The sequence below is a fragment of the Zootoca vivipara genome, chromosome 8, assembly GCF_965207765.1.
Source record: "Zootoca vivipara chromosome 8, rZooViv2.hap1.1, whole genome shotgun sequence".
Lineage (NCBI taxonomy): Eukaryota > Metazoa > Chordata > Lepidosauria > Squamata > Lacertidae > Zootoca > Zootoca vivipara.
This window is the reverse complement of record NC_142591.1, coordinates 26,413,987-26,437,552: the sequence shown is the minus strand read 5'-3', so window position 1 is coordinate 26,437,552 and position 23,566 is coordinate 26,413,987. Positions and strand designations below refer to the sequence as shown.

Genomic DNA, 23,566 nt, shown 5'->3' with positions numbered 1-23,566 from the left:
CAGTGTAGCTTAGAGAACGACAGTAAAAACAACTGTGTGCATTAATCTCCCTGAAAAAGTCTCTGATCAAGAGTACAGTGTTTGGGCAAGATGCACCACTAGAAGTGTGATGCTGGCATTAGGACTCCAGTGGGCTTCATTGGAGACTGAATTTCTTAGAACCAAGACACTACAGTGGAACCTTGGTTCTTGAACGGCTTAGTTGACAAACAAATTGGCTCCCGGGTGCCAAAAACCCGGAAGTGTGTGTTCTGGTTTTTGAACGTTTTTTGGAAGCCGAACGTCTGATGCAGTGCCGCTTGCCTCAAAACTATAGATAGTGCAATTTCTTGTCAGTATGATTGCATCTTTAGTTGTATGCACACTTACATTGAAGAATGAACCAGTAAGACCTGGAGAGAATAAAGCTGGATTTGGTGCACTCACTGATCATTGGGGGTTTTGTATTGAGCAGCTTTCTGTCACAGCATTTCTACTGTCTTGTGGTTTGCCTGCACTTTATGTAAGACATAACGCTTGCATCTAATTCCACTGATAATTCTTTGTACCAGTTTTGTATGTACCAGTCTATCTGGGGATGGTTATGATACACAGAAAACTTTTCCCTTGCATCTAAGTTTCTAGGCAAGAAGAATATACTAACTTGTATAAATTTTTGAAAAGTGAACACATCTTTGAATGGCTCTGAATGACTAGTACAGTCCTAAAATGATCCTTCAGATCTTTGGAAGAATGTGCTGGGTGCTTGAAACCCCCTGGTTTATTTATTTTTTAACTTTGTTCCTTTCCACAGGAAATCCTGGCTTTGTAGGAGCTGCTTACAATACCACTGGATATATTCCTTCCTTTCACAAAAAGGAGGTTGGTTCAGCTGGTCAAAGGATACAACTAGCACCTCTTGGTCCATCAGCGACTGGTAAGATTGCCTTATTGTCTTATCTATAGTGAAACAAACCATCACGTGTTTCTGAAGTCTCTCTCTCTCAGGCTTGCTGTAAGGATTTGGGCCAGATCACTATGGCTATGCTTAAGGTTTTTCTCAAGACCAGACCCATTGAAATTAATGAACACGACTATGCTCCATTAATTTCAGTAGGTTTATTCTGAATAACACTTAATTGAATACCACCCTTAATGTATCATGTCTGAAACATTAGACTGGTCTTGCAAAGGTTTTAATTTTGAGTGTGTGATGAGATGTGTTTTTGTTTTTTAGTTGTCTTGATTTTATAATTTTGTATCTAATTTTGTATCTAAATTGTTTTCTTTGTTGTAAGACACAAATATAACTTTGTTATTGAGTAGCATACACACCACCCATAACTAACTGAACTGAACTACAGTGATAAAACTATTCTCAAGCATACATTTTCCCACTTTCATATTAAAACCACTTCAGCTTGGCATATTTAGTTTTGATTCCTATTGGCAATTATTTAAAGTTCACATCTATCTCATTATGTAAGAGCTAGCAAAAAGAAAGAAAGAAGCTTTCTAGTTGTAATTCTAGGTTAATAAAGGACATTTATCTTGTTAACAGTAAATTCCACAACTGCCACTGAGCATTAACATTGGCTTTCTGTTTAAAAACATTATAGGGCGTTTGTTTATTTTTTTACAGCAGATAAAGATTTGGCTCCATATTAAAGTGTGGCTAATAATGTATTACTTTATGGTCTGTGATAAGTCATACACACCTGAAACTCCTTTGCAAAAGAACCGCCAATTAATTGGAGAGTATTTTTTAAAGCACCATAAAAGCAAGAATCGGAAGTTCACAAATTTCCTTGATTAAGTGCCCAGTAATAGATGTGCAGACTACAGCACTTTAAGACTAAATGAAACTTCACCCTGGGGTTGCCAAGTCTTCAGCCGGACCCTGTAGCTGTTGATTTTTAAAAGCGGGGTGATATGCAGAGAATTGGCAGGTGAAACTTTTCATGGTGTTGAGATAAAATTTATCCTTTGCCAATTGCCATTGATCAAATCACAACCTATAGAGGTGAACTGAACAGTTGGCAACCTGTTACTTCACCTTCCAGGACCACTTGGCCACTATACCTGTTTAAAGTAATGAATATTCTATAGATACCGGACACGCATTTTATGTTATACTCTTCAGAATTACCTTCATGATGCTGGTGTATTTTTATTTTGACAAGGGCTTAAGTTTACAAAGGGGTAAGCTGGGAATACTTGGCGCTCCCATGTTTCGGAAGGTGATCTAGAACTTTGTGTGTTTTACTGACTCGCTATTTGCAGGTGGCTCGTTATCTCCACCTGGATATAAGGGCTGTGGAAGTGGCTTTTTAGAGAGAGAGAGCGGACCCAGGGTGTGGGCAGAGCAGTCTTGAGGTAGGAAACTTAGGTACTGCCATAGTGGGTGAAAAGGTCCCACATCCTTATTCTGCTTGGGCCTTGACAGTTGCAACAAGGGAAAAACCACCATTTAAAACCACAAACATCAAAGGCAGAGTGAGAGATGGGTATCCCAACTCACTACAGATCTAGTGTGTGAGGCACATCAATTTCTGTAGCCCTTAGTCCACAAAATGTGCTGTCTGGCTAGTGCCATATCTAGTCGTCTTTTAACTGTCTCCACATAATGGATTTGTCTCTATCCATTCACATGCATGGACTAGAGGTTGTTGATTGCTTGTTGGAGAAAACTATTCCTTGACTCGCATCCTTTAGGAATGCCGTTACCAGTGGAAATCCTTGCCCCATAACTAGGGTTGCTAGTTTCCCCCCTGCCCACCAGCTTTTTTTTTCCTGAAAGAGAGATTGATTCTATAATGGCTACCTGGTGTTCAGAAATACCAACAGCTACAGTTTCCCCATTAAATCGCCATGGTATGGAAAACGTGGTACCCTGAATTTCTGCCCATCGTGCAGCTATTAATTGAACAGAAGCTCTGTCAGGAATCTTTTTCTGTAGCACCCAGAGGGAAAGATTTAACTATTCTATTGTATTCTAGCTTTCTCCTCCCACTTTATGCAGCAAACATGTTTATTTTTCTCGTCATGTTCTCACTTTTAATTACTTCATTTATTTTGCCTGTCAGAGCTTCCTACTATCTGTGACACAAAGAAAGGTAAAATTAGGAAGATGTGTGATAAATAAATTGTTTAGAACTGATGGTGATGTAATGAGGAGCATGAATAAAGCACAGTATCCAGCATACCCTGTTGATAAAAGTTTACGGGTTTGAATCTGCTGCCTCATGGAAAGCACTTCCAGGCAAATGCTGGCTGAAATGTGCAGAGTGGATCACCTTCATTATATGTAGTTGCACTGGTACCAACTTGAAAATAATATTGAAGGGCCTGGGTAAGCCCCTCCCTGGATAATTGACAAAAGACAAAAGACTCCACACACACCATTTGAATGGCAATGCCCATCAACTCGGGGGGGGGGGGTGCCCTGGGCCCCGCAAATATTTTTTTGGGGGGGGCAAAGGGACAGCCCCTCGTGGCTCCTATGAGCAGTTGTCTTTCAGTGCCACAAGCGATGAGTGCAAATTGCCACTGAACTTACTTCATTCTTTCACAAGATTTGTATACCACTTTATTATAATCAGTGCTTTTTTTCTAGAAAAATAGGCGCCGGTACTCACCATGAGGTTGTTACAGTAAGTGCCACACTTTTTAACAACAACAAAAGAGGTGCTGGTACTGCGAGTACCCCCTGGGGGGGAAGCACTCATTATAATAAGACCTCAAAGGCACTTGCTGAATCCGAGCATATCTCTGGCAACATTGCTTTTCTCTCCTCCTGTCCCTGGAGTCCCTGCCCGTAGTATGTGGGATGATGGATTAGAAACGTCAGAGAATGATAAACTGAGACTTTTCTATTCTTTTGGAGTTGAGTGCCAATATTCACACTTCTTAATGAACAAGCAAACAAAGCAATGCTTATCTGCCTTAAGCTGAAAGACATCTGAAGGCAGCCCTGTTTAGGGAAGCTTTTAATATCTAAGGACTATTGTATTTTAATATTTTGTTGGAAGCCGCCCAGAGTGGCTGGGGTATAAATAATAAATTATTACTATTCTTTTGCTGGTCTGTGTGGGTGGTACTCAGAAGAACAGGCTGGCAATTCTTGGTAGTGCAAGTGAATTCAACCTGGAGTTCTCTATCTTCTGGGAAGCTTTGGATTAGGCAGGTCCAGAAATCGTCTGCCATGCTCCATGGCTGGGTACCATTCTCAGCAACATCACCTTTGCTGCCTGATAGGAAAGAGGCTTGCCTAGGGCTGTGCATCTAGTTTTTAATTTTATTTCAAGCAGTGCTTGAAAATGATAGGTTAGGCACCATTCCCATACACACTTACTGGGAAGTAAGCTCCACTGAATGCAGTTGGACTTGAGTATAGGTTTGTTCTGATTGTACTCTTCACATCTACTTTAAGATAAGCCCATGGCATATGTCAAGTTTGATCAAACTTCTTGGGAAGAGTAAATAATGGAGAAGCTAAGGAAAAGAAGTTTAATAGCCACGGTGAGGAAAACACTCATTAAGATTTTGAGAAGTGCTTTTGTTAGTCCAGTTGGTATGTTTGAAGAATGATTTAAAGTTAGCTTAGAAAGGAATTCCATACCTGCATTTATATGTTTTGGTTGTGTGGACAGTTATTGGATTCTGTATGCTTGTTTAATAAGGCGGGTGCGGTAATATGACAGTATAAAAACTTGTATAAGGCAATATTTAGTATGTTGATGCTATTAAAGGTTTGTTTCCATAGCATTTGAATGAGTTGTGTATGTTTATTCATGCTCTTTGTAGAGATGTGTTTTGTAGGTTCATAGGTATTTAGGCACTTGTGAGTGATAGCAAAAAGTAAATGTGTTCTATAATTTAAGGTATTGCTGGATGACGAGGTCCAGAGACATGCCCATTTGTAGCGATACAGGCCAGTGTTTGAAATTTGCCAGGCGCCAGGTGCATTTTGCTCCTGGCTATTGGCCACTTGCAACCAGGGTGCCAGGATGGTGCCTTATGTCTCCACCATCTGGAGGTGCATGCCCGGGGATCCTTGGATCTTGACTGTTTTCACACGCTAACAACACATCCTATAGAAATATATCCATTATATTTTATCTGCGCAATCAAAGTAAATTTCAGGAACCCAAAAGTTGTATTGAAAAATGTGACTTCCAAGCCATCTGGCTCCAAATGGCAACTAGGCATTCCATTTTGGCAACTGTAACCCTGGTTTAAGGAGCCATTTGGCACCTAGCTTATATATTTATCTGAGTTTCTAACACTGATACAGACAACCAAACTATCCAGGTATGAAATAGCTTAATTTGAGGCTGCTTTGCTGTCTGTCCTTGTACTGCTGTAGAACTCTGTGGTTTTGGCATAGGTGATTATTTGTGTGGCTTTGGTAGCGACATATATGCCATTACATCAGCAAAAAGTGAAGATAAACACCCTTCTTTCCCTTCTCTGCTCATTACCAATGTGTGCTATTACAGCTAGAGTATATTGTCCCCCTTTTGTGTGAATAGTAATGTTCGGTATTGTGTACTATAAATTTATTAAAATAAAAAACCAATTACTCTGTTTAACAGAGAGAGAAGTTTTAGCCACTTGATTCTGGCTTATATTGACTTTTGTGTTTTTTTTATTCAGAATATGCAGAATATGCTTGGAAAACGAAAGCTGCTCGTTCCCAGTTACCAGGGCCGACATACAACCCAGCAGCGAAAGGCATGAACATTTTAACTCGCCCGCCTCCGGTGCAACCCATCCATGGAAGGACCGACTGGGTGGCCAAGTATGGCGGGCATCGATAGGAGGGCTTGCGCCCACTATGTATGCTTTACTGTGACTGTTATACACTTCCCTTCATTTACTTCCGGGACACTTTAAAGCACGTTTCTACTAATAGAATATCAATTCTGGAAAGAACCGAGAGCCTGTATTTTATTACCTCTAGGGGGGAAATAATAATAAATACATTTTACTTAGAAAGCATTCTTCAAAATAGTGTCTCTAAGGTAGGGTTGTTGTTGTTTTTTAATTTTGTTTACATTACAAAGTATTCTATAAAGTATATTGCCAAAACTAATGGGTATTTCAACTCTTTCTAGGTAAGTTTTTATTGGATCCCTTTGATGTTTCCTTTTAAAAATGTTTTTAAGTGACATAAAAAAGCAAATGCACATGTTTGCCATTGAGCAACTGTGAGTCGTTTCTATGTGGAGAACAGCAGGTGTGCAAAATGTAGGGTGTAAAGAGTGACTTTCAAACAGATGTTGCTTCCAGAACCTTTACAGATAAAATCAGATTTGAACAATGAAAGCCAAAATGATTTCTGGAGAAGAATCTATTGCATTGTCTAGCTAGCATCAAAGGGTCCAGAACTAAACAACAGCCATTTGACTTTGTTTTGGGTTGCTCTATGTCCTTAACTACCTTTCTGTTTGCAGAGAGTGAATCTGCATGTCAGGGGTGAGGAAGCTGCAGCCTTTGAGATGTTGCTGGGCTCGCAACTTCCAACATCCTAGCCAACAACATCTAGAGGGCCACAGATTTCCCACCTCGGCCATCTGTAGTCAGCGACTCCACTAAAATAAGTGTTTTACAAAGGTGACACATCCCCAAGAGCCCATCTCATGTTGTATTATGCAGCCATGGGACCCCTCCTTGCATGTCAATCCTGCAGAAGTATTGTGAAGGCTATAAACCTTGTAAACTATTTAACTAGTGACCAATGTATAGAGCTTGTCTCTGGGTCTGACTTACAAGTGAGTAGGGAAGAGATTCATCTGTACAGCATTTTTGCTCTAGTCCCCAGACTGTTATGTGCAAAAGTGTACAGGATACATGTATGTGGCGGTTGTTACCTCTGCATGACAGTGCAATGAATTGCACAAAAGATGTGTGAACAGGAGCACTGGAACCCTAAGGAACCCCTGGATTGAGGTGAAAGTTTTCTTGGAGATCATTTGCAAGTTTAATCCTGTGATTAAGAAATACAACCTGTGAATGGTGTTGAGGAAACCTGGTTTCCTACTCAGTAGGTTTAGCATAATTGCCAAGCCAGGAAATAAATTGTAATTACTGACTGAAGATCTTTAATCTTTGTGCTCTGCAGGCAACTTTTATCCCCACCTTTATGGAACCAGAATTCTGGTGTTTTGTCACAAATTGTCTGCGGGAAGTCTAGGCCACTGTGGGTTTTTAGTGTTGTTGTTTTTTAACTCTTCACTGATTTTGTTGAATCAGAAACTTTAGTTAGTCCCACTTACTGTAGTGCCTTCGCCTGGTAACCAAAGTCGAACAACTATAGAATTTCTTACCGGTTCCTGAAGTGTGTTTATCGTTGAAATCTCGTAGCATAGAGTTAGCTGCATTATCTGGCCAGGGACACATTTATGACCTCCTTTCCCCCTTTTGGATGCCATAAAGTACACAGTGGCCCAAAACCTATGTGCTATTTCAGTATATTTCTCTTTTTAGTAGATTTGCTAATATACTAGACAACAGAGATCCAAACTGTGGAGAGCTATGTAAGGTCTGCTGCTTTAACTGCTAAATGTTATGATATGTAATGTATTAAACCTGACAATCCAAAGTTTAAAAAGTAGCATGTATTGTATATTTTTAACTTGTAAAATGTTAAATTTGCAGGCTAACATGTATTTTTATGTATTTTTTAATGTACAGTTCTGTTGTAGACTATTTATTGGTTGATTTGAGGCTTGAATTAGGATTTAAGCTATAACACTTGAACACATTTTCATAATTTGAATAGTTTACCGATGTGTTTATTCAAGGTTTTCATGTTAAAGCACACTTAACTAGTAGCAAAAAGGGGCAAGTGATTATATTAATTCAGTAGTTTATCTAAGCTGCTGCTGTGCAGGCAATATTATGTTCCTATGCAGAGTTGCAGGAACATCAGACTAATACTGTACTAGTTCCCTCGTGTTAAGTGGGGTTTCAGTCTCTCCAGGTTTATGCAGTTTCACTGAAATGCTATATTGTAGGTATCCATCTACAGGTTTGTATGTTAGTAAAAAGCAAGGAACTTGCCTTTCTGACTGGGGTGTTTTCAGCTGAAAATCATTTTCTTTTATAATAAAGTTAACTTCTCAGATACACAAGACTATAATAGTCTTCCATTAGAACGAACACACACACACACACACACACACACACACACATACGTCTTACTTAACTTTTGGATTGAAACTATACATTTACAGAGAACCTGTTCCATCCCTGTAATGACCTGTTTTGTACCTTGACATAATTCTTATGTGTGTTTTCCCCCTAGGCAGGGCTAGGATGGAAACATGAAATTGACCTCAACCCTCAGGGTAAATGATGTTATGGAGAGAGGGGGCATTGTGGCAGTGTCCTTTAGAACGTGTGATTTCATGCTTAGTTTCTGGGAAATGGTACAGCAGGGGTGCCAACTTGAATAAAATATTGTGGGGGCCCAGGTAAGCCCCACCCCACATACTTGATCACATAACACAATGCACACACACCATTTGAATGGCAGTACCCATTAACTTTGGGGGGTGGATGGCCTCCTCAAATATTTTACTGTGGGGGCCAAAGCCCCTATGCTAATAGGGGTGCATGACTTCAAAGTTGAGATGTTGGTTGCGGCAGGAAATTTTGAAAACTTAGAAAGCTGTCATTGTGATCATTTCTGGACCGCTTATGTTTACGGTGTGATTAAAATTGCCTGGAATCAGACGAAGGAAGAAGCAGCTCTCCTGCTACTTCGGCAGCAAGGGGTTATGTATTCATGAAGCCATTTAGTACTGTTCTTTATCTGCTTTTAGGGTCTTTCTGGACCATTATAAAAACATTCCCCCCCCCCCGCTTCAGTGGCTGCAATGCAGTGCTATCCTCATGCAATATTGGGGGAATATATTCATTCCATTCAACTACTATGGATATATCACAGCACCCACATAATCACTAGATCAGTACCATAATCTCTTTAAAGGCAATTAATCATCAACATATATCTGTGTAAGCATTTAGTATCTTTACCTGAATAGTATATTTTTAGGTACTGCTGACCAAGGGAAGCCCGCAAGTAAAACACACCCATCCACACAGAGACGCGCAAAACAAAATCTGCCTTCCACCCTGAAAGGTACTTAGAACTAATTGTTTTTTTATTAGTAGTAAATAAACCATTTATCCAATATCTTTTTTTAAACAGATTTAGCAAACTTTCACCTGATTTTTAAAACATATATAATATTTGTAGACACTTAAACAAAATTAGTCACCTTGATAGTAGCCCTGTAAGTACAGATACAAATTTATACTAAGAAGTCCCTCTATGCAGCATCAGAAATTTCAGTTTGTCAAGACAGAGAAGTGACATATGATCCAAGTTAAGGAAGTATTTATGCTAGATAACACAGCAGCAACAGTGGTTATCACTGCCACTTTTTCCCCGTTCACAATCTTCAAGTGCACAGGGCTATGGGAAGAAATGTGTACATTTTTTTTAATTTAAAAAGTGTGATGTGGAAGCTGTAATTTTGTGGCTATGACACTTTAGAATTGTGCAAAAGGAGCTAATAGAGATAAAATGCTGGTCACATTGAAAAGCACTGCTTCTGTAGTTAGGTATCTTCTCCAGATGCTAACAATATTTTAAGAAGCCCAAAACTTCAGCTGTTTTTATGTGGCTTGAAAGCTGTCTTCAGATACTTTATTTGCTTCAGGTACTTTATTTGCTTTTTATTTGTTGCACGCTTATGGCTGGAGGGGTTTCTCCATCAGCTGTAGTCCAAGTTTCCCCACCATCAACAGACTGTTTAAATTCAAACACAAACCAACATTTCAGTAAACAGCACAGAACTATAATCTAAATGTTTCACTGTAGTTTACGATAATGACGAGTCCATGTTATGACTGTGTTAACTATATCTTACGGGTACCCACATTCCATTAAACCGAATAATAGTTCATGACAGGAAAGATGGAGAAGGAAAGTGGAATTTTGTACCTGGCACCAGCAATTAACCCTGCAGGCATGAATTTCCTGGAGTTATAGAACCTCATTCCCATCACACCAGTTAAGGTTCCAGAAGCAACTAATGGGGGGAAATCACAAGCCAAAGCTTTATTCGAGTGTTACATTTACATCCTGCATTTTGTTCGGTGGAGCTGAAGGTTGGGTGCATAAGATCCCCAGGTGCTTCCCCCATGCAGCCCTAGACCTGTCTAGTCTTTGCCAAATTGTTACGTCCTGTGCCTTAAGACGAGGGGTGTCCCCTGAGCACACGCAGCTCCAATGAAGACAAGTGTTGGAAAGTTTGGTTCTTTATTGGCAACTATTACATCAGCTCCTAAATTGCAGTAATTATGCACTGCTCCTGCTAAATAGCTATCTGGGCACCTCCCTCTTCAGATTTGTGCTGCAACCTGGACCATTGGAGCAACAGCACAATGGCACCCCCTCCAATTCACTTAACCCCCCTCATCTGATGTAGTGCATGTAAGCAACTGGAGACCTCTGCGTAGCAGCTCCAGCTGCTGGTGCTGCTGCTGCTGCCCCCACTTTAAGCCCCTCCTTGTCCTTGGAGACAGCACAACTCTTTCCCTGCCTGCTCTCCTCTCTCTGACCACCTGGACCCTTCCTCTTCTCCCAGCCCTGCCTCATGGGTGATACAACCCCACAAATCCCCTTCCCCCATCCACCCCTTTTCCTGACAAGGGATAGGAAACTGGATCCAGGGGTGGGCATCCCTCTGCAGGACACTTTCAATGAGGTTGGGACCGCCAACCTATGAATCACCCAATACCATCAGACATCAGGTCAAGTTTGGACCACAGCCCAAGCCTGCATAAGGAACTTTAGAATTCCTTACATCAAACCGCCAAATTCTGCAATTTCTGGCTCTACATTGTGTTTCATTGCAGAAGAAGGAATCACATTGGGTGGGTTGTTGTTTTGGTCAAATAAATCTAAATAAAATGCTTACTCAAAGAAAGCCAAACATTCTTCGGATCCTGAGACTGCTGGTAAGCACCCACGCCTGCTAAACCACCAAACAAGAGACCAGCAGCGAGAGAAGGAACGCTACCTAGAGTAAAAGTACAAGAGGATTGTGGAAGGTCAAGGAGTAGTTTCAGCCTCAGCAGCAAAACTCCCTTGGACTTCTTCAGCATTGACAGGCTTACTAAAGTGAGGGAGGACACAAATGCAAATGAACAGGGGCTGGCCATTCAGTTTCTGTTAGAATTTTTTACTTCACTGCATGTCACAACAGACAAAATAATACTGCTGTTAAAACTGGAATCCTAAAAAAGAATAAAAGCAGCACATAATAAATTAATTTAAAGTCGCTGAAATTACCAGCAACAGGCCCCTTTTCAAGGCAAGCTAGCCAACAGCAATTAAAACTCCCCTGAAAGGCTCCTGGAACAGAAAAATAATTTGTCGACAAGGAAGAACAGAGGCGGCCTAATGAGGTCCTCTGGGAAGCGAGTTCCATTATTAAATCTACAAACTAGTTATTTCTTTTTGAGAAAAGACAGTGAAGGGACATTACATCTTGTGGGTGCCGAGTCCATAGTTAACCTTATTTGGGAAAACTATAATGAACCGTTAACCAAATGGTCCCAGGGAAGAAAACACATGCTTAATTTTTTTTAAGTACAATTAAAAAATACATGTTCATGCTGCTTTTAAAATAATAATTGAAATAATGATTTTAATGTGCTGTGTGAATAAATGATTTTGTCTGTCCTGAATCTCACAACATTCGGTGATAATGTGAATGTAGTGAGTTCTGAGTTTTTGTGATTTATTTATTTGCTCCCGCAACAAATCAATGGGGACTATGCATCATGGAAGAAAGCAAACTGCAGCATGTTATATTGCAAAATGCTGGCATTGCTATATTGCTGATACCTATCCCTGAATGTTTGGCACAATGAGGACCACATGCCTTTACTGCCATATACTACGTGCATACTAAAAATTATTGTACTGTACCAGCAAAGGCTACGAAGCACAAATATCCATGTCATAATGCTGAATGAAGGATGGAGAAAACAGAAAAAGGGTCTGACTTCTTAATACTATACCTGCTTTTGCATAGCCAATTACTCCACCTGAAGCAACCAGTGCTGCGTAACCGTAGCCAAGCCAGTCCGTACTCATTCTGGAACATAAAGATGAAAATGCAGCACATGTGAAATCCAGGAACATCCCCCCTCTTTCCCTGTGTTCAAATATTTTCAGCTGAGCTGATGTGGAAGGATTTCATGACTATAAACCTTAATTAAAAATGGAGGCTGCAATGCCTCAGTCATTCATCAAACTTATTAAATACATTATATCCGAGCTTTCACACAAGGTAAAAAAATGCTTTTGGAGTGGAATATAATGGAATGTTAGCACCCATTTCTGTGTTAATTGCTTCCAGAAAAAAAGATGTCTGCAACCCCCATTAGCCCAGAAAATCGCAGGCATTAAGTGATGAAATGTGGGGCACAATACCAGCATGCCTCCCCCACTGTTTTCATGGGGGAATCATAGGGGAACAGAAGCATGTATGTGCGGAAAGAGTGGGGGAGTAGGTACACTGCCCAATGTCATTTGTTGTTGTGTCACGTCACGCCTACTAGCGAATGAAATTTAACATGACCTGCCAGTATGTTGATCAAAAAGCCACAGTTCCAGAATGTGACAGGCACTGTGAATGATATACCGGTATTAGCAAATGGGACAGAAGTGCTAGCCTTATAATCAGGAAAATGAACACAATATTTCCCAGGTCTAAATGCACTGTACACATACCCTTATTTAGCATGCATTGGAGTATTGCATGCACAGTCACACAAGAGGCAAGCTTAGGGGCTACAGACCCATCTTCTTGCAAGGGGCAGTGGAAGGTAACTCAGAACAAAAATGACCTTTCACCTTCCTCTGACTTTCATCTCACCTGTTTGTTTGCTAGGGGCACGTGGTTCCACTTCCCAAGGTCACGTGGTTCTTTTACAGCACTACGTCCTTATCTTTATGTTTCTCCTCTCTCTCCTCTCTTGAAGGTGATGTTGCACAGAGGAGGCTGAAGAGGGGGCAAGGGCAACAGGATAAAAAGGTAAACATTCCATGCCCTGATATGTTTGCATATACTTGTTTTACACTTGGATTTCACTTGCAAATTTAAGAACTACCAAGTATCACCATGACATGTCAACAAGAGCCAGGCCAGTGCAGTGCAAACATGGCAGCAGGAGCACTGGCTTGGCTCCACTGGTGCATTTGCACTGCACTGATCTTGCCACCATCACTGCTCCCCTCGTCTCCCCCTTTCTGTCCAGGTATGCAGCAGTGATGCAGCCAGAGAGAGAGGTCAGGTGAGTGTCGCATCCCTACCATGCCATTCCCTACTGGTGATGATGCCTAAATCAGAGAATTGGGGGGTGCCTGGTGGCCTGCTTAGTTCAATCCAGAGGGCTTCACAGCCTTGGCTTGAAGACCTCCAGGAAGGGAAACTCCACCATTACCTCTTTGCAGTCAGTTCCATTGTAAGACAGATCTTACCATGTTAGGGAAAGTGACCTTCCCAACACAACACTTTGACACAGCAGAATGCAGATTTGTTGAGGCGAGAGCGCTGCTTTGATGTCCTTGGAAGAAGGTGGGTGGGAACAAAACCGTACCAATGAATGAGTCCCACCACAGGGGAACTGAAGGTCATGAAACAACAGTAGCTTATCTACCCCTGACTACAGTTTATAAATCTGCAGGTGAAATCAGAGTGTAAAAAAAGAAAACATCCATTTATTAAAATTAAAATTTTATGTCAGGGGAAAGGCACAAAGAGGGGACCACTACACAGCGAGAAAGGAGCTAATAATCAGAGTTGTAATCTAACCCCCTGCAATGCATGAACCTTTTGCCCAATGTGGGGCTCAAACCCACAAACCCACAATCATGCTCTAATACTGAGCTTAATCCTTAATTCATTCTGGGTGGGTTGACCAGTCTTCTTCTTGCAGTCTAGAATCCCTGCAGTCGCGTTTAAAATATACGAAGTCTACTCAGGCTCTGGTGACAAGCATGACTATTCTGTGTGAAGTAATCCAGAAAAAGGCACTATTGCTTCAGAACGCAAAAAGAACCAATGGCTTCACAAGAAAGGAGATTCCAACTAAACATCAGGAAAAACTTTCTGACAGCAAGAAAAGTTCGACAGTGGAACAGACACCCTTGGGAGGTTGTGGACTCTCCTTCCTTGGAGCTTTTTAAGCAGAGGTTGGATGGTCATCTTGTCATGGATGATTTAGCTGAGAATTCTGCATTGCAGGGGGTTGGACTAGACGACCCTTGGGGTCCCTTCCAACTCTACAATTCTATGATTCTAAATGCTTTTCTGGGTCAGAACCAGCAAAGCTCACCTAAAACAGGTGCGAGGACCTCAGCAAAACAGCTGGCATTAGGTGAACCACCAGAAAGCACCTTGAGACAAGTTGTGGCAAGGGGAAAGTTAACCCCTTCCACACCCTGCTGCGCCTGTTCCGGGGCACAGAGCCTCTCGGGCCTCCAGATGTTTTGGGACTACAACTCCCATCATCCCTAGCTAACAGGACCAGCGGTCAGGGATGATGGGAGTTGTAGTCCCAAAACATATGGAGGGCGAAGTTTGCCTATCCCTGATCTAGAGTCTAAAACAATGTAGCACCCAGTAAGGAAACAGTCAGTATTCGGGAGAGAGAACAACTGTATCCCGGCGGCAGCAGAACTGTAACTCGCGACCTTTAGATGGGCTAATAATAAATAGGCCGGCCAATGGGCGGAGACCGGCTGAGTCTAGCCGGCTGCAAAACCTTCGCGATGATCTGGTGCTTCCTGCAAGCGAGGGCAGCGTGCCCAATGCAGCAAGCTGCCCCGATGCACCTGAAAAGTAGGGAATCTCTTTCTCCCCCCCCCCCCCCATAGCAAGCAAATCCACCACTTTGGCTTGATCGCCCCACATTCGCAACAGGCAGCCATAGACCATTGCAATGGGGCGGAATGTGGGCGGATTCCATAGTTCCTACTCCTCCAACGCCAAATTGTAACTCAGAATGAAGATGCATGCAGCAAAGGCAAATGAGCCCCCCCCCCCCGGCTGCAACGGAGCGCACAGCGTAGCGCCCCAGACTGACCTTCTTCCTGCAAGGGCGCACAGCGCGAGGATTGCCTGGGACGCTCCCCCTCCCCCACTGACGCCGAGCTACTCGGTTTCCCAGAGTCCCCTGCGCTGCGGGAGCGCGCAAGCGTGGGCAACCAGCAGCACGCCCGAAGTTTCCGTGCTCGGGAGCGAGGGACGAGCGGCACTCTGTCCGGAGTTCAGGAGCCAAGCACTGTCAGTGCGGTGATTCTCTTGCGTAGCTGCCGTCCCTTGTTGTTGTTGCTGGTTCAGATTTTATTCCTGCATTGCAGGGGGTTGGACTAGAATGATCCTTGGGTTCCCTTCCAGCTCTACAATTCAATGAATCAGACCCCTGGTCCACCTAGTTCAGTACTGTCTACACTGAGCGGCAATGGCTCTCCAGGTGGTTTTTTTTGGGGGGGGGCAAAGTTATTGAGCTTTGGGGGGTTTTTTGTTTGGTTTTTTGTTTGTTTGTTTTTTGAAAAATCTCCCAAAATAAATTGAAGTTTTTAAGCTATTCTAAAATAAATTATGCAAAATCTACACTTCCGACATGGGTTGCAATGTGTCTGGATTTTCCCAGACTTGTCTGTCTGTCTGTCTGTCTGTCTGTCTGTCTGTCTGTCTGTCTGTCTGTTTTTAAAGTGATTTCTGCCCAGGCACTGATTACTACTGCCAAATCCTGGCTATGGCAGCCCTATACCTAGTCCTTCATGGAAGTGCCGGGGATTGAAACTGGGCCCTTCTGCATGCAAGGCAGATTACCTACCAATGAACTATGGCCCTTTCCCCTAGGGATGGAACCAACTACTGTATGTCCAAGCAGATGTGCTTGAGGATGGGAACTGGCCTTTTTCTTCTTGGGTTTTAATGGCATTGGAAGGTCAAGGGATGAAGCTTCTCAATTCAAAAGCAATTTCAGCCTCGCCCCACCTGTCTTGTTTCCACAAAACAAATTACAACTGCAAACTGAGGACCTTTGACCAAATGCAACTAGATATGCATGCGTGGGAATCTCACACTCTCCTCATAAGCTCGGAGCCATGAAAAAATGATCCTTTGTTTGCAGATTATAAAAGGATAGGAGGAAATTCCTTTCCAGTGCCAGAATAAGCTCCTGTGCCTTTAACTCCTTAATATCCAATAATTATTTGAGTAGAGCAAGCTAGAATATTTGGGGTTATTGAGAGCACAGTCCTAAACATGCCCTTTTAGAAGTAACCCCCCAATGAGTTCAATGGGACTTGGGCCCAAGTAACTGTATAGAATTGCCACTGGTTGGCACATAACACTTAGCCAAACCATGACTAATGTGTGCACTCCCAGAGAGATCACAGCACTCCTCCCAAAATCCTTCTGTTGCCCTGCTGTGCAGGGATGTGAAGGCCTGGGGGGAGGGGGATAGATTTTAAAAAGAAAAAACCTCTGGTTTTGTTGTTTTCTGCAAAATCAATGTAGGCAGAAGCAGATGTCAATGAGGGATTGAAGTTATGGCACATCATTAAATATACAATCCCAGGGATGCAGGTGGTGCTGTGGTCTAAACCACCAAGCCTCTTGGACTTGCCAATAGGAAAGCCAGCGGTTTGAATCCCCACAACAGGTGAGCTCCCGTTGCTTTGTCCCAGCTCCTGCCAACCTAGCAGTTTGAAAGCACACCAGTGCAAGTAGATAAATAGGTACCGCTGCGGCTGGAAGGTAAACGGCATTTCTGTGTGCGCTGGTTTCCGTCATGGTGTTCCATTGCACCAGAAGTGGTTTAGCCATGCTGGCCACATGACCCAGAAAGCTGTGGACAAAGGCCGCTCCTTTGGCCTGAAAGTGAGATGAGCGCTGCAACCCCATAGTCGTCTTTGACTGGACTTAACCATCCAGGAGTCCTTTACCTTTTTATCTAAGTGTACAATGTCTAGGCATTCCATGGAACCTTTTCTGACATATTTGCCTTCAGGTGGGTGTAGCTTGAGCATGAGTTATTTATTATCTTGTGAAATATTATACAGATGTATGATCTACAACACAATCAAAATAAAGGCACACCCAACTGTTGCAGAAACAATGCCTAAAACTTGTAGCTATGACGCTTACAAGTCAAAGAAAAAAAGACAGTTCAATGTGCGTACATACTTGGTTCGGAAAGTTTCTCAATTCCAGAATATAGACATCATGGAAGGCTACCATTCAGCAAGGTGGGAGTTGTCTTGGGGTGTCTCACAGGGTTTGATCTTATCCCCCTGTGCCATTTCTCATCTAATCAGTGGTTCCCAATTAGGTAATTACTGAGGACGCCCTATTTTTCAAAAGCAAAGCCACAAACCCCCTACTTTTGAAAATTTTGATAACTCTATGGCAATTACCTCTACAAAGCAATTTTTTGAACAAAATGTGGGGTAGCCCCTAATAAGCAAAGGGTTTAAAGTATGCTAAAAAAACAAACAAAAAGACCATAAAATTTGTGATATTACCATGCAAAAATGACAAAAAAAATGGGGGGGGAGGCAAGGGATGGGGCAGTGGATCCCTAATTGGGAACCACTGATCTATACGAAGCCTCCAGAAGCTGATGACACCCTGCTCTTTCTCTGTTCCATCTGAATCAGGAGAAGTGGTTGAGGTGTTAGATCCATGCATGGAGGCAGCGATGGACTGGATGCAGATCCCTTTTGGACGGAGGTGATCTGGCCACTGTACTCCATGCTCCAGTTACTTTCAGGTTGATTATTACTACAATATGCTGTAAAGGGGACTGCCCTTGAAGACGACTTGGAGACATCAGTTGGTTCAGAAATGCAGCAGCCAAATTAACAACCAGGGTTCCGTTTAGATCTTGTATCGCCACTGTTTTAAAACAGCTGCATCGGCTGTTGGTTTGTTCCTGGGCCCATTTCAAGGTGCTTAAATTGGTGTTTAAAGCCCTAAATCAGGCATCCCCAAACTGCGGCCCTCCAGATGTTTTGGCCTACAACTCCCATGATCCCTAGCTAACGGGACCAGTGGTCGGGGAAGATGGGAATTGTAGTCCAAAACATCTGGAGGGCCGAAGTTTGGGGGTGCCTGCCCTAAATGAATCAGGCCTCAAACATATGGAAGACTGCCTTCTCCCCTACAGCATCCCTGTAGGATGCTGAGACAGGCAGAGGAAGCCCCTCTTGGTAGTTCCTCCATCCTCAGAGGTTTAGGGTGCTGGTGGCAGCCGCCTGGGAGAAGGCATTATTGGTGGCAGCTATCACAGAAACACACCCAGGACTCCAAAGCAAAGTGGATATTTTGTGCTCTGAGGAATCCTTTGGGGCTTCACGGTGCTAGATGGAGAGTAAACAAAGGGGCAACGTATTTCACAGGTATTGTTAAAAGATACGGCAGCTCTGCCAGCATAGTTTGAAACATAGTTCACAGGAAAGTTTCACAAAGGTTTTTGCTTTTTGAAATAGGGCAACCCTAGCTTTTCAAGCAAAGTATCGCAGCCATATGACCTGCAGCTTGTAAATGTAATAGTGCACTGGCGTTTTGCTTGCAACCAGCATACACTTTACCTGTTGTGCCTCTTGGCTGAAAATATTGTGCATGAAATACCATTAAGGTCGGGGTCTTAACCTCCTGAGAGGTTCATTCATATCACCACTTTTCACACATCGTGGGAAACTACGCTCAGCAACTTTTCAACTAGCTTTTGTCACAGTGGGTTGTTTTGCAGCAGTTACCAGATCTCACAAGATAAATGTCATACCCTGCCTGTCAGCTCTGTGTCCCCATAATTCCTCCAAGACTCCGGGCTTCTGTAAAGGGATAAATCACCTTTATATTCACAACACTGTGAGGTGGATTAGTTTGAGAGACAGTGACTGCCTTGAGGTTGCCCAGCAAGCCTTTGTGGATAGGGATAGACCTACCACTAGGCAGAGTGAGGCAAGAGAGAGTGGAAAGGCAGCAAATAGTTTTGATTCATGACTATTTTTGCTGCCGGAAAGAGGCATTTGTGTGATTTCCTGCCTTCAAGTTCCAAAGTAACTTGACTAGCATGAGGGGGGGGTACCCTGTCTTGCTCTGTCTCAGTCAGCAAAATGTCTTGAGTCAGTCCAGTTTGTGGCTCAGTGGGGATCTCCCCAACCCAATCCTTTCACTACCACATTATCATAAGAGATGACATGCCTCCTTTGCTTATTTCTGTAGATCAAGCTGTTGCTAGGCACAGCTACAGAGGTAGAATTAGTAGCAGCCCTACTGTGAACCACCCCATGGCACGCCCTAATCACATATGTGTGAAAGTGTGTGTTGTGTGTACTATGTGTGGACAATTGTCATGGGTTGGTTGGATGCAAAGGAATGGTGGGAGGAACCATGTTGGGGAACCAACCAAGGGAAGAAGGCTTAAGAGTCTGGGGCATGGGATGCCACAACGATGAGTGATCAGAAGGAGAAAACTGGAAAGAGTAGGTGTCGGAAGCAAAAGGGCTTGGTGAGCTGGGAGAGTCTTTGGCAGAAAGAAGTCCAGAATCAGAAGCTGAAGCTGGCGACTGGGATGAGGAAGGTCAAGAGGCAGAGATGAGTCAGGCTGGTGGAGAGTCACAGGTGTCTCCCGTTCCTGACTCCTGCTGTGACAAGCTCCTCCTGCCCATCTCCCAGAATCAGGAGAGGCATGAAAAGGACAAAGAGATTGGCTGCATGTAGGCACAGTCTCAGATTGTTTGGAAAACACCCTGGAGAGGAGGTTACATAGACATCTGTGGGGAGGCAGGGACCTTAGTCTCGGCAACTGATTTCATGGAGTAAGTCCCACAGGGAATGAGCTGCTGTGCTCATTATACTGGACCTTCAGCCAAGTCTGTGGAGATCATGTTTTTTGTTAATAAAGAGTTAAGTCCAACATTGAATGGTGTGATTTTACTTACCGGCACACTCTGTGACAACAGTGCACACAAAAATCTGAAGTGGCTTTCCAACAGCTACTTAAGTGGTGGCCATCCAGACCATGCATTGAAAACACAATGTTTTCCCCAAAGAATCCTGGGAAATGTAGTTTGTTAAGGGTGCTAGGGATGGTAGCTCTGTGAGGGTAAACTACAGGTCCCTGGATTCTTTGGGATAGCCTTGTGCTTTAAATGTATATTGCTGATTTGATCAGTGTATTATTTTAAAGGGAGGGTGTTGTATGAAGTTGTTGTTAATATTATTATTACATATGAACTTTTCACAAAGATCAGAACTATGTCAGGAAAAGGTGAGGAAACTATATGACTATATAAATGCAACTGTATACAGTACAGTAAATATAAACAAACAACAACAACAACTTATTTATTATTTATACCCCACCCATCTGGCTTGATTTCCCCAACCACTCTGGGCGGCTTCCAGCAGAATATTAAAATACAATAAATGCAACTGAACAAACATGTAATTAACGGATTTAAAAGAGTGCGGGGAAGGAAGTTCATGTTTCTTCCAGTAATCAGTTACCATGGAATGCATCTGAATAACATGTTTTATAAATTTCCATTGCACAAACACACACACAGGTCCCTAGAATGAAGTACAGTCATACCTCAGTTTAAGTACGCTTCGGTTTGAGTACTTTCAGTTTAAGTACTCCGCGGACCTGTCTGGAACGGATTAATCCACTTTCCATTACTTTCAATGGGAAAGTACGCTTCAGGTTAAGTACGCTTCAGTTTAAGTACTCCGCGGAGGGTCTGGAACGGATTAATCCACTTTCCATTACTTTCAATGGGAAAGTTCGCTTCAGGTTAAGTATGCTTCAGGTTAAGTACAGACTTCCGGAACCAATTGTGTACTTAAACCGAGGTACCACTGTATACGAAACAGGGGAAAGATTGGTTGGAGAATGACACCTACCCACTCTGCCTGTATTTGTACCGATTAGTGATATGTGTGAGGAAATAGGTTTTAACAGTTCTGAACTGACCATGTAATTCCCCCACCCCACCCCATGAATATTCATTGCCTGTTTAGGTTGTTATCCTAAGGAAAGGCACCTGTAGCCTTTGCAGGTAGAAGATAAGCCTTGCTGAAGTCAACGGGACTCCAAAGCTGCAATCCTGAATACACCAACTTGGAAGTAATTTCCGTTGAGCAAAGTGTGGCTGGCTCTTGAGTTACATGCACAGATTCAAGCTGCAATCTTAACCCTGCTCACTAGGAAGAAAGCTTTGCTGAACTGAGAGGGTTTGTAGTTCCAACTAAACAGGTTTTATGATTTAGCCATGCATTGTTATTTTTTCATTTAATTTCCTGCTCACTCACCCAAAAGGCTCATAGAGCAGCTTAGAAATGCCAACAATAAGACATGCCCTCAGTTTTAAAACTGTTGATGGAAAACTCCTCATGAAGTTTTTGCTGTTCAAAAGGCAAATGATGCAAAACAATATTGGTGCCTCTATTTCACACTTCCTTGTTATCAGATATCGTTTTTGCCTAGACAGAACTTATAGGAGTAAACAAGCCAGTGTGGAAAATATGCAGTTGATAATCCTTTTTTAAAAAAAATAAAATAAATGGTGAACAACTGCTTGGCTTCCAGTTGCAGCTTTGGTTTTTAATTGGTCTGCTGTGCCTTTTAACAACAGCTTGATGCACACAAATTAGGCAGCAGAATCTGTTTCCACTACTTTTAATTTTATTTTAAGCATGCTATGAAAAGATTCGTCTCTACATTTCTGACCTTGAGAAAGGTCAAAAGCATAGCTGCCAAGTTTTCCCTTTTCTCGCGAGGAAGCCTATTCAGCATAAGGGAATTTCCCTTTAAAAAAGGGAGAACTTGGCAGCTATGGTCAAAAGTAGCTGCAATGCACACATCCTCAAGAATTGGAGGGGTTGATCAAAGGTCAGTTCTGGTTCATATGTTTCTCTGTACCTTTTATTTATTTATTTAAAGGATGACAGGAACATCTGGGAGTATCTCATTTGTATGATGCGCATTTCAACATTCATTCTATAGCCTAGCAACACTCCGTAGCGTCCCTTGTAATGCAGTTAATGGGTTAATTCTCTGTAAGTCAACAGACACAACTCAATCACCCATAATGCACCTGCAGGCACCTTGTGACTCTCTTTATGTGTGTTATTGAGCAGATTTGGCAAGTAACTTTATGTATACTGTACTGTGTGGATTGTGGGAGGAGATTGCAGTTGTTGTTGAAGCCTTTCTATTGGGGTTGTGGATTCAAGTTCAGATTTTTTGAAGAGATCGTCTGAGGAATAAGTTGGGATATTGCCAGACTTCAGAATTCGAAACCTCTTATCTGTTGCAGAACTTTGCAAGCAACTGAACTAAGGACTTGGCTGTGGATTAACAGAGCAAGGACTTTGAAGCAAAGAACCCTCTCTGGGCTCAGAAAGAGAAGACTACTTGTAACAACTGATCCTGATGGGGTTATGCTCCCTCTGAAGGAGCAGGTACATAGCTTGGGGCTACTTCTGGATCCTTTGCTGTCGCTTGAGGCTCAGGTGGCATCCCTATCTTGATAGATAGCCTAACTACTGTTGTATCCCTATCTTGATAGATAGCCTAACTACTGTTGTAGTTGCACTGGTATCCCTATCTTGATAGATAGCCTAACTACTGTTGTAGTTGCACTGGTATCCCTATCTTGATAGATAGCCTAACTACTGTTGTAGTTGCACTGGTAACCTCGTGCAACAGAAAATGTGATTAAGAAGTGCTTAAAAGCATTGGGGAGAAAGCTAAATACAGTGGTACCTCGACTCTGTCAACTCTGCTGAATGGCTGTTTTCTGTGACTGAGCTTTCACAACGTATACACCCAACATTCCTGATAGATATGCAGCACTTAGCAAATGAACAGCCCGGTCTGCTATTTGTTTGTTTGTTTATTAAATTTCTATGTGGCCCTTCATCTGAGGATCATAACCTCCATGGTATCCATTTTGTGACTGGCACCCACAGCAGCACTTTCCCAGCATTCCAAATATGCCCATTGCCCCCAAAGTGTTGACAACCCATCCTACCTTGTGTTCTGTTTTTAAAATATTCAAAATAATCAGAAGATTAGAACCTTTGGTTTTTCTGGCACCCCCACACTTTCAGTTTGTAGCCTGTGGCATAGTTGATACCATGTGAATGGTGAATTCCTTGTCCTGAAAGTTGTTACTACAGCTGAACCAAGCTTCTGCCACCAATTCATACAGTGGTCTTTGCATTTTAAAGCAATTTGGGAGAAATTAGCAGGTGAAACTTTTCATAGCATGGAGACACTGAGTAGTATCTGCAACGTGTGGTCGGTTTGGTGAGGGTTGCTTTTAAAAATTAACAAGAAATCAATCAACTTTATTATTTTTTACAGTGAGTAGCCTCCCATCCTTGGTGTGTGCAAACGTGCTTCCTTAGTAGGAAAACATATGATTCAGTTAAAAATGCAGCAGTAAATGGACCATATTTGAGACAGG

At 42.5% G+C, this 23,566-nt stretch overlaps 2 protein-coding genes across 8 annotated transcripts in view; one reads left to right on the top strand and one right to left on the bottom strand.

The window, feature by feature from the left end:
* Window positions 1-7,756, top strand: part of MAK (male germ cell associated kinase) — a 28,635-nt gene extending 20,879 nt beyond the window's left edge. For 3 of the 7 annotated variants that reach the window (XM_035125909.3, XM_060277976.2, XM_088675172.1), the window contains 2 exons: window positions 794-916; window positions 5,638-7,756. In XM_035125909.3, the coding sequence (XP_034981800.2) occupies window positions 794-916; window positions 5,638-5,801 (287 nt within the window). In that variant the 3' untranslated portion in view covers window positions 5,802-7,756. Of the gene's footprint in view, window positions 1-793; window positions 917-2,262; window positions 2,370-5,637 lie in introns of those variants that run through there. The other 4 variants (XM_088675170.1, XM_088675168.1, XM_088675171.1 and 1 more) reach the window with 2 other exon arrangements.
* Window positions 7,757-9,131: 1,375 nt separating this feature from the next.
* On the bottom strand, window positions 9,132-15,215 carry LOC118090311 (transmembrane protein 14C). Its single transcript, XM_035125914.3, has 6 exons — window positions 15,157-15,215; window positions 12,945-13,070; window positions 12,085-12,161; window positions 10,977-11,078; window positions 9,998-10,085; window positions 9,132-9,802 (listed from the first exon to the last, which is right to left on the bottom strand). The coding sequence occupies exons 3-6, from the start codon at window positions 12,158-12,160 to the stop codon at window positions 9,745-9,747; spliced, it is 324 nt and encodes a 107-aa protein (XP_034981805.1). The 5' UTR covers window position 12,161; window positions 12,945-13,070; window positions 15,157-15,215; the 3' UTR covers window positions 9,132-9,744.
* Between the last annotated feature and the right edge of the window lie 8,351 nt (window positions 15,216-23,566).

Coding starts and splice junctions, on each gene's coding strand:
- LOC118090311 (XM_035125914.3), bottom strand. CDS start 12,160: ATGAGTACGGACTGGCTTGGCTACGGTTACGCAGCACTGGTTGCTTCA. Junction 11,079..12,084: donor AATTGGCTATGCAAAAGCAG/GTATAGTATTAA, acceptor CTTTTACTCTAG/GTAGCGTTCCTTCTCTCGCT. Junction 9,803..9,997: donor GGGTTAATTGCTGGTGCCAG/GTACAAAATTCC, acceptor GAATTTAAACAG/TCTGTTGATGGTGGGGAAAC.